General features: G+C 35.9%; 1 protein-coding gene and 1 pseudogene across 25 annotated transcripts in view; one reads left to right on the top strand and one right to left on the bottom strand.

The window, feature by feature from the left end:
• Nucleotides 1–15,287, bottom strand: part of ANKS1B (ankyrin repeat and sterile alpha motif domain containing 1B) — a 1,270,775-nt gene that overhangs the window by 58,823 nt on the left and 1,196,665 nt on the right. For all 25 annotated transcript variants that reach the window (XM_012469266.3, XM_012469273.3, XM_012469264.3 and 22 more), the window contains 2 exons: nt 8,989–9,117; nt 6,966–7,037 (listed from right to left, as the gene is read on the bottom strand). In XM_012469266.3, coding sequence (XP_012324689.1) covers nt 6,966–7,037; nt 8,989–9,117 — 201 coding nt within the window. The remainder of the gene's footprint in view (nt 1–6,965; nt 7,038–8,988; nt 9,118–15,287) is intronic.
• LOC105728735 (probable ribosome biogenesis protein RLP24) lies at nt 2,074–2,557 on the top strand (annotated as a pseudogene).

Raw genomic sequence — 15,287 nt, 5'->3', positions numbered from 1 at the left:
GCCTATTTTACTTAGCATAATGTCTTCCAGGTTCATCTATGTTGTCACAAATAACAGGATGTCATTCTCTTTTTTTCCCTGAACAACATTTTACTGTGTATATATACCACATTTTCTTTACCCATTCATCGGTTGATGGACACTTAATTTTAAATAGACACTTAGCTTGGTTCTACATCTTGGCTACTGTGAATAGTGCTAGAGTAAACATGAAAGTGTAGATATCAACATATTGATTTCATTTTCTTTGGATATATACCCAATACTGGGATTGCTGGATCATACAGTAGTTTTATTTTTAATTTTTTGAGAAGCCTCCATACTGTTTCCACCATGGCTCTACTAATTTACATTCCCACCAACAATATACGAGGGTTCTCTTTTCTCCACATTCTCACCAATATTTGTTATCTTTTGTCTTTTTGATAATAGCCATTCTAAATGGAGTAAGATGTGGTTTTGCTTTGCATTTCCATAATGATTTGCTTTGTGGGTTTGCTTTGCATTTCCCTAATGACTAATGATATTGAGCATATTTTCATATACTTATTGGCCATCTGAATGTCTTCTTTTGATAAATGTCTACTCTGGTCATTTGCCCATTTTTAAGCAGATTATTTGTCAACTCAAAACGGATTAAATAAATATAAGACCTGAAACTACTAGACGAAAATGTTGGAGAAACATCTTGTGACACTGGACTGGGAAATACTTTTTTGGATATGACTCCAAAAGCACAGGCAACAAAAGCAAAAATAGACACATGGGATTACATCAAACTAAAAGGTTTCTGCACAGCAAAGGAAACAAGAGCAGCAAAGGAGACATCTTACAGAATGGGAGAAAATTTTGCAAGAAAATTAAGCTCCCATCTTACAGAATGGGAGAAAATTTTACATATGACAAGGATTAATATCCAGAATTTATAAATTCTGGATACAATAGCAAAACAACAAATAATCTAATTTTTATTTCTTTTTAAGGGAAATTTCCTTGAGAACAAACACCTGTGAATGATACTAACCACAAACTATGGGATTAGAAAAGTAAGACTGCAGAGAGTATTAAATTGAATACAATGGCTTACCTCTTACAGTAGCAGATGTTTCCTAATTGTATATTTAATTAGGGAAGTGATGCGTTACTGTATATTAGTGAAAATTAAGCCCTGTGGCAAAATTCAGCGTTGGGGGATGGGGTATGCATAAGCCTATGGAGGCAAAATTGAACAGTAGACCCTCATCTGGCCAGAGCAAATCCTTCACTTCACCAAAAATTGTATGTCTTGGAATCTTTGAAGTGGAAGTTATTCATATCAAAATAACAACAACAAACAAACCTACTGAAAAGTCAAAGCAATATACTTATGGTTTTGTAAAATCCAGTTCCATGGACACATTATTTAAAAGAGGTAACTCTCAATTGATTTAATAGTGAACTTCTCCAAAAAATATAAAGTTGCAAAAGTATATATATCATCTTATCTACATTTCCTTTCTCATTTTTCCCTCTTTGGTAACGGCCTTTAAAAACTGGAAATAAAATGATAGGATTCTTAGGGTTGCTTAAATATATGAATGAATGGATGGATGATTTACTTATCTACTTATTCATTTATTCATTTTTTTTTAAAAGATAGGGTATCACTACATTGCCCTGGCTGGCCTCAAGCTGCTGGGCTAAAGTGATCTTCCTGCCTCAGTCTCCACAGTAGCTTAGGACTACAGGTGCATGCTACAGTGTCTGGCTTAAGGTTTTAAATACTTTCTTACATATTGTGTGCTTAGAAAAGCAGGAAAATGGGTAGGACACTGATTTTATAGTTGGGAAAAGACAAATGAAATAATCCAAGGCAAATATGTGAATATATGAATTCACTCATTTTTCAAACATCTGGAGGAAGAGGCCAACATGTTTTAGAACCCAGGAGGCGGAGGGTGTAGTGAGCTGAGGTTGCACCATTGCACTCCAGCCTGGGTGACAAGAGCAAAACTCTGTCTCAAAAAAAAAGAAAAAAGAAAAGACTTCCTCTCAAGCTTGGTGTTTGGTTGGTGGGGACTCATGTGGATCAACATGCGTATCGAGAAGTGCTGTTTCTGTTCAGGGCCCATCCACCCTGGCCACAGCATGATGTTCGTCTGCAACAATTGCAAGGAGTTCAGATTTTGTGAATCTAAATGTCATAAAAACTTTAAAAAGAAGTGCAATCCTTGCAAAGTTAGGTGGGTCAAAGCATTCCGGAAAGCAGCTGGTAAAGAGCTTACAGTGGATAATTCAATTGAATTTGAAAAATGTAGAAATGAACCTATCAAATACCAGCGAGGACTATGGAATAAAACTACTGATACAGTGAAGAGAGTTGAAAAGATCAAACAGAAACACCAAGCTAAATTTATGATGAACATATTGAAGAAAAATAAAGAGCGATAGAAAGTTCAGGATATCAGAGAAGTCACGAAAAACATCCATCTCATCCAAACCCCTCTTGCAGGCAAAGGGAAGCAGCTGGAAAAGAAAATTGTTACAAAAGGATGTGAACATGGAAGATGCTTCTTAAAAATATCTGTAACCGTTTCTTTTATGTAATTTGAAAATGCCCTTTGGAGACTTGGAACTGCTAAATTATTAGTTTATTTTTTACATAAGTTCACTTAAATGAAAAGTGACTATACTTTCCTACATTGCCATCTACAAAACATCAGATATTATGGATGTTAGATTGCATCTCAGTGTTACCTCTTCAATGATAGATGTACTTATGTAAATCATGGAAATTCTACTTATGGCCCGGTGCAGTGGCTCAATCCTGTAATCCAGCACTTTCGGAAGCCAAGCAGAGTGGATCATTTGAGGACAGGAGTTCGAGACCAGCCTGGCCAACATGGTGAAACCCTGTCTCTACTAAACATACAAAAATTAGCCGGGTGTGGTGGTAGATGCCTGTAATCCCAGCTACGCTGGAGGCTGAGGAGAATCGCTTGAACCCAGGATGCGGAGGTTGCAGTGAGCCAAGCTTGTGCCACTGCACTCCAGCCTGGGCGACAGAGCAAGACTCTGTCTCAAACAAAAAAAAAAAAAAAGAAGAAGAAAAGAAAAATTTTTTCTTATAGCTATAGAACTGAATTGTGGACATAAAATGGTTATGCCACTTGGATAACGGCACTAGGCAGCATTTGTATAACAAAATGGCAAAAATTCATGGCTAGTGATGTGTAAAATAAAATATTATTCCCTTTATTAATGTTATAGAAGGGGGGATACAACAAGGAACTAACAATTTTTATTTTTATTTTGGTATTTCCTGCTTGCTTTATTTGTATCTTAGAAGAGCATAATGACATTGTCTGGTGAAGCCTAATTATGCCTAATTATGCTGGACTGTTTTGACCTGGTTTAACCCTTCTGATAAGTAGCTGTGGATGTTGGGGATGAGAACTGAATACTCTTTGCCTGGAATGACACTACACTCTAGAATTTCCACTTTGGAGAATAGTCAGTTCTAACTTGTGATTCCTGGTAGAACAAGCTTTATTTTTCTAGCCAAGCTATGATCTAGAAACAGAGGAATCCCAGTGCCTTTTAAAAGTTATTATGTGGTTTTCTTTTAAAAAGCTCCTGTTTTTGGAAAGTAGAATTTATGGGTATAACATCTGTTCGTTATTTGCACATAAAATAAAGCCATTTAAAAAGTTTAAAAAAAAAAAAAACCCAGGACAATGAATGTTCCCACTGGCACACTGGAGAAGCAGTCCAGTCTCTGGATTCACAGTGTGGGTAGTGAAGTGGACTGCCTGGGTTCAAATCCTGGCTCTGTCACTTGCTGTCTGCGTGACCTTGGGCAAGTGACTTAACATATTCTTTTGGTCTTTGTTTTCCCATATGTAAAGTAGGAGCAATGGCAATACCTACTTCATGGTCTGAATGAACTAATGCACATTATTCACTTGTGCAGGTCAGGGTGTACAGCTCTCAACTGCTACCTGTTATTAGCCCTAAGAACCTGATTTTATGAGGGCATGAGTATATGTCATTTTTAAGATCATCTATTATGATCCCTTGGGCAGATGGCAACTTGAAAATGCTTCTATGGTGATAATTCCACCACTTTGGGGTAATTAAATATTCACATGTTGATTTCCTTCACTGGATTGTGAACAAAGTGAATTTCAGTCATTTTTGTTAACAAAGTACATTTAAGGAAACATTTCTCAGAATCAGGAACCACACTGATTTACTTATTACTAGGAGAGACATTTTAATTTTGGCTAAAATGCATACTTTGAACAGAAAACATCTTTTTTTTTCAATTAAAAGAATATTAAACAGGTAACTCTTAATCTACAATACTTCAGCCTAATAATATTACCACGAATCAACTTTTTAGATCATCTATGTCCTAAAGTATTTTTCATGGGGAGTTTTGATTGTACTGGGACTTTTGGCTGAAACACCAGCATGCTGAGAATAGAGAAAACAGCAACTTGGAATTCAAACTGAAAATCAGCTGCAAGTTGAGATCTACATCATTTATAGTTGGTGAAACTTCTAATTCACAACAGAATAGTTCCAGATAGCATATCAACCCTATGCTTCTGGTTTTGAAAGACTCTGGTGAATGTAGTGAATATAACCTTAGCTACTTTATCAAGAACTGAGACTTATTTAATCAAGATGGGAAATAAGGATTTATGATAGTCCAAGAACTAATGACGTTTCTATTTTCATGTAAACTACTTAAGCACCAAGGGCAGCAAACCAGAAAAATGCCCCCCAAGACAGAAGAATGGCTTCTAACTATATGGTTTTTTCTAAGCTTCATTTTAAGCAACAGACAAGTATTTAACTAAATTATTCTCTACTTAGACTACTAAAATGGCTTTTCTATTGGTATCAGGATGTAATTTCAGATTCGCTCAATTTCATGAAATTGACTGAGATTCAAATCATAGATCTGGTATATTTTAAATGATGCTGCATGCGCCAGGCAATACTGATGCTCATTATGACACTGGAGCAGCTGGACTCAGGTAATTTAGTTAACAGTATTAAATCAGAGATGTGAAATTAATTTATTAGCCATGTTCATGAATATTTCTAAAATTATTATGAGGCCTGATAAATGAAAACTTTCTCTTTTTCTTATTGTTCACTGGTGACACAAATCAGCCTAGATAAATACTTAGAATACAATATTTCCAGAGTTATAAAACCAGGAAGAACTCTAAAGTGTATCTAGTCTAAAGTTCTCATTTTCTAAGAAAACAGAGGATCAGGAAAAGCAGAAGAACGTAGTGGTTAAAATCCTGGGCTCTGATCAGAAAGACCTGACCAGAGGGTCTGTCTCAGATTGGAAAGTTATTCTCTGTGTTACCTTGAGCAAGCTATTCAACCTCTGTAAGCCTCCATTTCTTCGTCTGTAAAATGGGGACAATAATTGTACTAGCGGACACTGTAATGACTCAGTAAATGTTAGCAATTATAATATTATTTTTATGAACAACAAGTGACTCCTAAGGCAAATAAGCAGCAACAGAACTAGAATTCAGAGTTTCTGAGAGATACAGAAGCTTTTTTTTTTTTTTTTTTTTTTAAATCTAAACACAGTACCTAAGTTAAAAATTCATGGGTACTGACAATTTAAGTATTATATAACTCTACATCAAATAGAAGGATAACTATTTCAGTCTTTTTTGCTATTGAATTGATCAGAATATTAAATTAGTGATTACATACTTAAGTCTCAATTTCACCAAGATTCACACATATTTAGCTTTCCATAAACTATGGATATTTCATGTTTACCTTCATAGCTGTTTCAGTGTAATTATATGCTTTTAAATTATTTCCCACCAAAAGCTGCTCATATAAAATAAAGGACAAGGTATACTGGTCATAAATAAAAGTCAGGATTCCACTTACTAATGAGCTTAAATTTGACTTTAGTTAGATGCTATATTGAATAAGCCTGATATTCTTGATTTGTACAGTTACTTGGATATCGTCATATGTTCTATACACCTGCTATGGAGGAAGCAAGAACAAGGGACACACAAAAGAAAAACAGTAAGTCTACTTCAGCTACGAAATAGGATAGAGATGCTTTGGCTAAAATAGACTCTTGGAATCAAGCAGCCACTAATCACAGACATTTGGAATTGCCTTTGTTTTTTTTAGTTTCACTCTTGTCACCCAGGCTGGAGTGCAATGGCACAATCTCAGCTCACTGCAAGCTCTGCCTCCGGGTTCAAGCAATTCTCCTGCCTCAGGCTCTCGAGTAGCTGAGATTACAGGTGCATGTCACCACACACAGCTAATTTTTGTATTTTTAGTAGAGAAGGGGTTTTGCCATGTTGGCCAGGCTGGTCTCGAATTCCTGACTTCAGGTGATTCACCCGCCTTGGCCTCCCAAAGTGTTGGGATTACAGGCTTGAGCCACTGCTCCTGGCCTGGAATTGCCATTTTGGTCAACATTTGCACTTAAATAGTTCATTGTACTCAAAGTTGAATATTTTTCTTAAAATTAAAAAAACTGAGTAAGAAATTGCATAAAGAATATTAGCTTTATAAAATATGCTCCTAATACTTCTGCTTTTGATAATTTTAGTTAATCGGTGATCTTTTCAGTAAATATTCTCAGACTATCGAGTGCTTAAAACCTTTTCTTATAACAAATTAAAGATCATTTTTCTCCTAATCTCGAGAATGATATAATTAATTTTAAATCTTTAAAAATAATTAAGAACAAATGTAACATAGTACAAATACAGCAAATAGACATTAACTATAGTGAGATAAGTTCAAGTATAAATATGGAGAAAGCCGCCAGAGCACCTTTTTATGTAATACCAATGTGATTCAGCAGACCAGAAGATGAAGAAAGTAGTAATTTGAAAGGTGGCAATTTGTATCCATACCCAGTACTTAGTATTTCAGCTACTAGAAATAAAGAAGTTTGGCCGACTTACCCGCATTTTTGCACAAGCATCTTGGGTTGACTCTGTCCCCCTAAGCTCTTTTATCAGCATAGAACCTAAATACTAAAATACAAAAAAATTCAATGATTTATGAAATAGAATATAAATATGAGTAACATTTTAAAAACAAATTGTGGAAGCATTACTGGCTAGGTTTCCTGGCTGTAAGTTGTTGCATAACTTTAAAAAACTGATAGTAACTAATCCTAACAAATAAATGCGTTCATAGAGAAAATGCAGGAGAATTAACCATAAGTTCAGGGGGCTGTAATTGCTCTTTATAATGAAACTGCAGCATCTTCTAAAGATGACATCTTTCAAATCATATTTAACTGCAAAATGGGGCATCTAAAAATGTTTTCCCCCTTTTTTTTTTTGAGGCAGCAATGTCTGCAAAAATAAATCACACCACTATCTCTGTAATTACAGGGTTGCATGAGACAGCTGAGAAGCTAAGCAACATGTCCCCCATTTGGGCTTATTCTGCTGCATAGGTAATTAATGTTAGGCTCTTAGGCGGAGATGCAGTTTTGGACCTTTTTCATTCAACAGCTGTGTGCCCTATGGTTGATCCACCTGAGAACGAGATTTGAGGGTCGGGGAAGGGAGAATGGCATTCTCAGTTGTTTCACAGGGGAAAACAGTTGGGTTCCTGGTGCAAAGTGCTACCTGGAGGGCTGAATGGAGGTAGAAGGATGACAAAGTCTTCTCCCAAGAATTGTCAACCACTTTGCTGTTAGAAGATCACATCCAATACTACATCATCCTGGTACAAAATGCCCCTCGTTCTCCAGCTTCTGGCTGGGGGCAAATAGTTTTAAACAAAATGTCTGATTTGCCTATCAATTGACTCTTCAACCTTTTGAAGCTTTAGTAGGGTCTTTTCCTTTTGTCATTTCCCTCGCTCCATGCCCTTTCTCCCCAACCCTCAAAGAGCACTATATATGTTGTTTAAAAAAGTGAATTACAATAATTATTTTAGAAGATATTTGATGGACACTTCCTGACCAGACTGGAGACACCCTAGTACTGTGCAGAGACGGGGATGGGAACCTGTCTTGTGGATCAGGGAAGTCCCTGATTTGAAGAGGATGTGAGAGGACACAACAGCAGAAGGCGTGGTCAGAACCTTGGAGAAAGGCATGTTCAGAAAGTCTCAGGGACTTGGGGTTTGAGTTTTGGAGGAAGGAGCCATTTCAATCCTACAGCTTTGGGCAATACCATTGAAATAAATCCAAAGCTGCAATATAAGTAAGCAGTAAAAGAGGGGCAGAAAGCAGAAAATGAAAAAAAAAAAAGAGCCCAACAGCTATAAGATAACCACAATATCCATCTTAATCAAATGAAGGTGAAATTCATTATCTTTTGGTAAAATCCTTATCTTTTAAGCTATCGGAGAAGTTTGTCCGATTGAAACATTTCTTTTAAGAGAGCCAGTTTCAATGCACTGCTGAAGGTTCAGCTGCTTTTTCTGCTGTCGTCATGACAACCACCACCTGACCCAAAACCTACAGTATCTTTTGAACATTTACCTGTTTCTATTACATTTCTCAGCTAAGTATAATTAGTTCCCCTCTTCTGAATAAACAACAACTATAAAAGCAAAATAGTATAATCCTATTGACGACAGCGAAAAGAATCTGGTATTTACATAAAGTGGTAGACCCAATGTTTCGAGACCCAATGTTTGGTGAGTGAGCCGAGATGTATATATGTGCCATATTTGTACTCATTTCAAGATTGTGCTTTATCACATTTCCTTAAAAATATACAACTACATAAGAAGTCACAATAGGCCTTAAACTTACAAGATTAAAAAGGTTTTAAAGCTCTAGTTATTTGGACTTTCTCTTTGGATAGAAGGCTACTTTAAGAAAAAAGTGAAGAGAAAAACACTTGAAAAATTTCAGTCATGGATATGGATATTTTGGCATATTTTCAATATAAATGCAAACAAACCAAAACATACCCCCATCTCCACTTGGGCCCAAATATTGAATTGAGGGCAACTTACAAAAGCTTTGTAATCACATGACTGGAAGATAAGCTTTTCGGGGTGATGCTGCCAGTACTGTACCGGAGTGGAGGCTGTGGCTTCATTTGGAGGTCGCAAGGTAATGGAAGGTTCTCCCCAGTCTCCTGTCTGAAAATGACATTCATTCTAGAGGCAATATGAGCAGTCAGCAAAGTTCATTCCCTATAGCTACCCTGAGCTTACCTTACACACACGTGCTGTGAATGTGCCAATGCATTTGGGTGTCTTATGTGAATATAAATACTTTGACTGGTTATTACATTTTTATGTGTATTAGCATATTTCTCAAGGCTGAGTTAATTTTTGAGGTGTGGAGTTGAATTATTCTATTTTTAGCATGACACCCTAAGCTAAGTCACTTTAAAATAAAACATGAAGATATTCATAAATGATTTACTAATTCACAATTTTCCATCCAACAGCAAAGGACATACAATCTTTGAAAGAATTTTCTATCTGTTTTTAAACTTGACTGAAATTTTTAGTTTCAATTGCTTTCACATTCAGAACACACAGTTCTATAAATTTCAGTTCCCAAATATGACATGTACTAGCCACTTTGAATAATTTTAGATCTCTGGAGAAATGGTAGTGTAAGCATGATGCTAAACAAAATTTTAAAAGAAAAATTTACTAATAGGTGACAACTAGTTTCTCTCATCTGAATTCAGTTCCACTGATTTAATGACACTGTGATTGTCTCAGATGTATTCAGCTACTTTCCTCAGAAAACCTAATGTACCAATGAAGACTAAACAGTGAAATGCCAAGTTTGGTCACATGTACATATACATGTACTTTGAGGATTCTGATTCACAAATTCAAGCACATTCCCAAATAATGGTATATCATATAATACAGACCTAAAACAGGAGGACCTCCCATCATTTCATTTATCATGTTCCATGACGTTAACCTCAAACTGTTTCATCACTGTAATAGCTTAGTTTGAGCATCTATAAAGTCAAAGGCCAGTGTTGGTAGGTATTTTCTGGGCTCTACTCTGATTTACATACTACATGAGATGTTTCTTACTCTTTCTCCTGTGAAAGATTTGGATTCTTCAAAACTCAGTTCTTTATTCTCAAATGGACATAACTAAAACTAAACAATAGGCAAATTTCTAGAGTTACTCTCTTCTAACTAGATTTGGCTATATATAGAACTACAAGGAATTACTTTTTTCAGGACTTGGAAGAGTGTAAAAAGGTCTCATAAACTCCAAAACCAAATCAAACCTTGGTTAGGGACCAAGATCCATAGAAGTGCAAGCAAGTTTGTTGACACACTGTGGGATTTCTTAAGGAGAATTTTTAAGAAGTCCAGGACAAGAAAGCAAAAATTTGGATGCAGGTGTATGTTCTGGGAGAGAAAGGAAGTTCACTGCTTTCATTAAATTCTTTGAAATAATCTAGAAACTCCAAAAGATTAAGAACCACAGTTCTCTAGGAATGGCATAAATAGGGGGCATATTTTGGGGAGGAGAACTGGCTCTTCAATTTTCTTTGTGCAGTTTGGACTTACATTAGGTGGCATATGAGGTAGCTGCCAATGATAAAAAGTCCTTTCTAGAGGACTTCAGCAGTAATGCACAGCTTTTTTTTTTAAAAAGCAGTGGAGTGCCTGAAGCTTTTCTCAAGATGGGTCACTTCGAATTGCAGGAATAGCAAAAGAGGAAAGTTAGCATCACGCTATTTCCTTGGCTTCTTTCTCACTGTAGTTAGTGTTGACCAGTTGGAATTCCTTCAGCTCCTCGCTCATGCTCTGTTCTCAGTCACTCTCCACATTAGTTTTGTCTTGTTTGCTGATTTACTTCTACATTGCCTGATCTTCCTATTCCCTGTCGGTATTTTTGATTTTTGTACACATTTATGGGGTATATGTAAAATTTTGTTATATGTATATTGCCTGTTGGTATTGTTAAGACTTTGCTTGCAATATTAACTTTAGCATTTTTGTCTGTTTTATTATCCATCCCTGACTCATTCTTAAGTTTTTCTATTTATATGAATTTTTGGTATGTAAAAGTGATAACTGACTGCAATTCTAAAATTAGATTAAGTTTTTCTTTGGCTTCTTATTTTGATTTTTTTCTTTTCCTTCTTTCTCAAATGGCTGGCTCTTTATTCTCTCTCTGGTTTTTATTTCAACTGGCTGTAACTTACTTTCAAAAAAACTAGTATAAAATTCAAAATATAGGATATGTGGATTTCAATATCATTTTGAAGCTGAGTGTAATAACTTTTAAGTGATAATAGCTTAAAACTCTGGAAACATGCAGGTATGGGTTCTTAAACAAAAACTTTACCCAAATCTAGCAAATCATCCTCTAATCTTCCCCATTAAACTTCTCCCTCCTTCTCCCGCTCCCTCGATAAAGCAACAACAACATGGCAAACAGGTATTGTACATTTAAGTCACAGGTGACACTGTTAACAAAACAACAGAAGTTTGCATGCAACTCCATGGAATGATACAAAAGGAAGAGCTGGTTGGCTTCCAAAGATCCTTTGATCCAGTGTCTGCTGATGTGACAACTCAAACCAAGCATCAGATCTTCATGTGAGCCCTATTAGAGTTCAGCAGAGGTAGACCTTGGCCAAGCTCAACAGGCAGTTTTCAAAAAAGTCTGAACATGGCATGAGCTGGGGGGATGCCATAAGTTGCAGGGCCAGGGCTGGGAATAGGGCTGGGGGTGGGAATGAGTTGCAGGAAGCTAGGGTTATGGAAACATTTCACATGTTAGTACATTAAGCATGCAGATCATATGCAAACTCATTCTCTAATTGTTCAATTAACTCACACACTTTTATAATTAAACTTTAATGTGAGTTCCATACATTTAAAGCCAGAGCTTCAGCCAAATGCTGATCCAAATATTTACATCATCCACGTAAGTTGTAGCAGCCATTGTGGGAATAACAAGCCCCAGCACATACATTCCACTCTCAGTCTGGAAGTCACTGAAATCCCTTCTTCGATAACCACTTGAAGAAATTAGTGGAACATTCACTTAACTCTGTTTAGACAGCGCCATCATCTGCTCTCCTATGACTCCACTTTGTCCAAAAATCACAACTACTTGCTTTGAATTCAGCGTGATCTGATAGGACCTTCCCTAGGTGCTAAGGTGAAGATAATTATAAAGAAAAGAAATAGAATCCTTATTTCATTTTCTTTGTGGTCTTCAAACATTGTTTCAGTCCAAATATTGTTAAATTCCCTATGGGGACTGAATCTATCTTTCTGGAAAGAGACACTGAATTTTATCATATTTAGTGCTATTTCCGGAAATTCATTTTGAAAGAGAGGGAAAAGTGTTCTTAAGATTGAATTTATAAGAAAATAAATTTCTTTTTTGCCTGGAAATTCATTAACTTCTCTCCCTGCCCCTGCCTATTTTTCCTTTTTAACCTTAGATCTAATAATATTCAGAGGACTCAATTTATAGATGTTAATTCTTCTTTTTGGAATTAATTTAATGGGAACGGATGGATTCCAACAACTGAACTTAACATCACACTGTTGTAAAGGACAGGTATGATCTTGGTCCTTGGCTGGGATTCAGCTTTACCTGGTTGACTGCCAGTAAGAACAAAAGAGTTCAGAGAACAAGGGTGCCTTAGGTCTCAACCCTCCTGGAGGCTGAATTACAGCAGGAATGAGCTATGGAGGAATTAGGTAGAGTAGTTACTATATGGAATGGAAGAAGAGCTCAAAAAAGAAATAAAGATTTTTGCCTCACACATAAAATAATTTTGAACTTTGAAACCTAGTGTTAGGTCTTGTTGACTAGTACATTCATATCTAGATAATACTTGTATCTCCTCAGGCAATTATTTTTAAATTTAGTAATTTTCCACTTAAAAATGCTTATTAAATATTAACAGACCTAAGAAGTCTTTTCTCTCAATAATGGTTTATAATAAAATCTCATCTTTAATGAAAAGTAGATCTAAACACAGCTAACAATACAATGTTTAATTAGAATAACAAAATGAAGTAGGAAAAGTTTGGGGTAGAATTCTGTCATATTTTAAACTATTATTGACACAGTGGTCTTTAGAAGGATTACATAAGTGATTATAAATGAGAAATTACAATGATTCAAGGTACTCCTATCCTAATAAATGTCTTCAGACTATCTCTCTGGCACTCAAAATACAGAATATCTTTCCTTTAGGTCCATGTATTTGAATGATCTTAATATTCCAAGAATTTTGTCATGGCTTAAAACCTCATTTAATTGGTATTTATTATTATTTTTATATGTATGCCTTAAGAATTTTTCTTTTTTTATAAGCACACTAAAGAACATCAATTAAACAGAGGAAAAAATGTATATCATTTGCTCTCTTCTTCAAACTCAAAAACTAAACCTCTAACATAAAGGAAAAACAATTTGAGATTAGAATTTTAAATGGAGAATGATTCTGTTTAGCACGTGTTTGCAACTGCCAACTATAAATTCATAGTCTGGCTGAGTCTGAAGGACTGTAATTGGGCCATATCTAATATAATGTAATTAAAGTAAACATTCTCTATACCATCAGCTGAAAAATATAAAAGCATCAAGGGAATTTAGTTAAAAAACAAAAAAATTCACAGAAGTCTATAGAGAGATTTTTACTGGATGGCAGATTCCAAATTGCAGCTTTTAAAGTTTGCATTACTTCGACAGGTGGTAAATAGCTGCAAATTTTTAGTTCACATGCACTGGACACCTACGGCAAATTCTAAAACAAGTCATATCAGGTAGCTATCTTCCTCCAAAAGGGAAACTGAATATTACATATTCTATATGCTCTGAGAATACAAAGGGAAAACCCTTCTGTTCTTTTCTTTTTTCAAGACAGAGTCTCCCTCTGTCACCCAGGCTATAGTGCAATGGCAAGATCTTGGCTCACTGCAACCTTCGCTTCCTAGCTTCTAGCGATTCTCCTGCCTCAGTCTCCCAAGTGGCTGGGATTACAGCCATGTGCCACCACACCTGGCTAACTTTTGTATATTTAATAGAAACAGGGTTTTGCCATGTTGGCCAGGCTGGTCTCAAACTCCTGGCCTCAAGTGATCCGCCTGCCTTGGCCTCCCAAAGTGCTGGGATTACAGGCATAAGCCACCGCACTCGGCCTTTGTTATTTTCTTCTTGATAAAAAAGTTTCCTAAGGATGTCAGTAGATAATTAAAAGCCATGCTTACAACTTAGTTTTCTAACATTAATAGAAAAGTATGGCATTTTCCAAGCCTTGTATTATTCTTTAAAATTTTTAAAAATTAGGATTTAATTGATTTTTAAAAATAGAACCTTTAAAATCTTTTCTATGACGACTGCTCCCACCTACCTGCTTGTAAATTTAGATCTGAATATTAACAAACATTATTCTCAATTTCTTCAGAACACTTAATGAAAACTAAAATGATTTCAAAGGACAATTATTGTTGTAAGGTTTTGCTTTCAATAATTCTGACAAATTTCAGAGATGGGCTACCCGAAGATACGTAAGATATATGTGGTTACATTTACTTTCTGTAATCTCTAAGGCTTTGAAGAATGCTATACACAGCTCTATGCTTATAAATATGCATACATATATTTGAATGTGAATGTAAGGAAAAGGCTTCCTATAAACATTCACACACATATGAAAACAGGATGTTGTAGTTATTCTTTCAAAAAATCTCCATGAATCAAGAATGCTAGTTTGATCAAATGCAGTTGGTTATACTGAATTTGTTCTTTTAGATGAAAAAGAGCAGAGATGGCTACTTCTGAATGCATAAAAGCTCTGGTTAGCATTTATGAGTTCAGGAGGAACTGCTGGGTCACGAAAACACCAGTACCAGGTAATGTATAGACACCACGGTCCTCAAGAGCCAGAAGTCCCATGCATAGGAGGACATATGTGCCTGATGCAGCATCCCAAAAGGCACCTCACAAAAATGCCTGTGGCATCCCTTCACATGCCGCCCCAAGAATTCTGCTCAGTGATTCTCAACCAAATGTCTCAACCTTTCAGACAGCAGGCTATCCAATGGGAGAAATTCAACAAGATGTGAAAATAGAATAGTATTTTAAAATACAGAACATAAAAACCCAAACATTCGAATGTTTATTTTCCAAATAGAAATAAACTTTTTCTAAAGTACGCAAAGGTGAAATATGAACATTTGAAAATTATGCAGCTCAGAGTAAAATGGGTCACAATTTCACACAATTTGCAAAGATCAATTCTGTACTGTCAAATGGAAAAAGGCTGAGAACCACTTCGTAGCTGTAA

Source organism: Aotus nancymaae, unplaced genomic scaffold (genome assembly GCF_030222135.1).
Source record: "Aotus nancymaae isolate 86718 unplaced genomic scaffold, 86718_ANA_hifiasm-v0.15.2.pri h1tg000016l, whole genome shotgun sequence".
In the NCBI taxonomy this organism is placed as follows: Eukaryota; Metazoa; Chordata; class Mammalia; order Primates; family Aotidae; genus Aotus; species Aotus nancymaae.
This window is presented reverse-complemented; position numbering and strand designations above follow the sequence as displayed.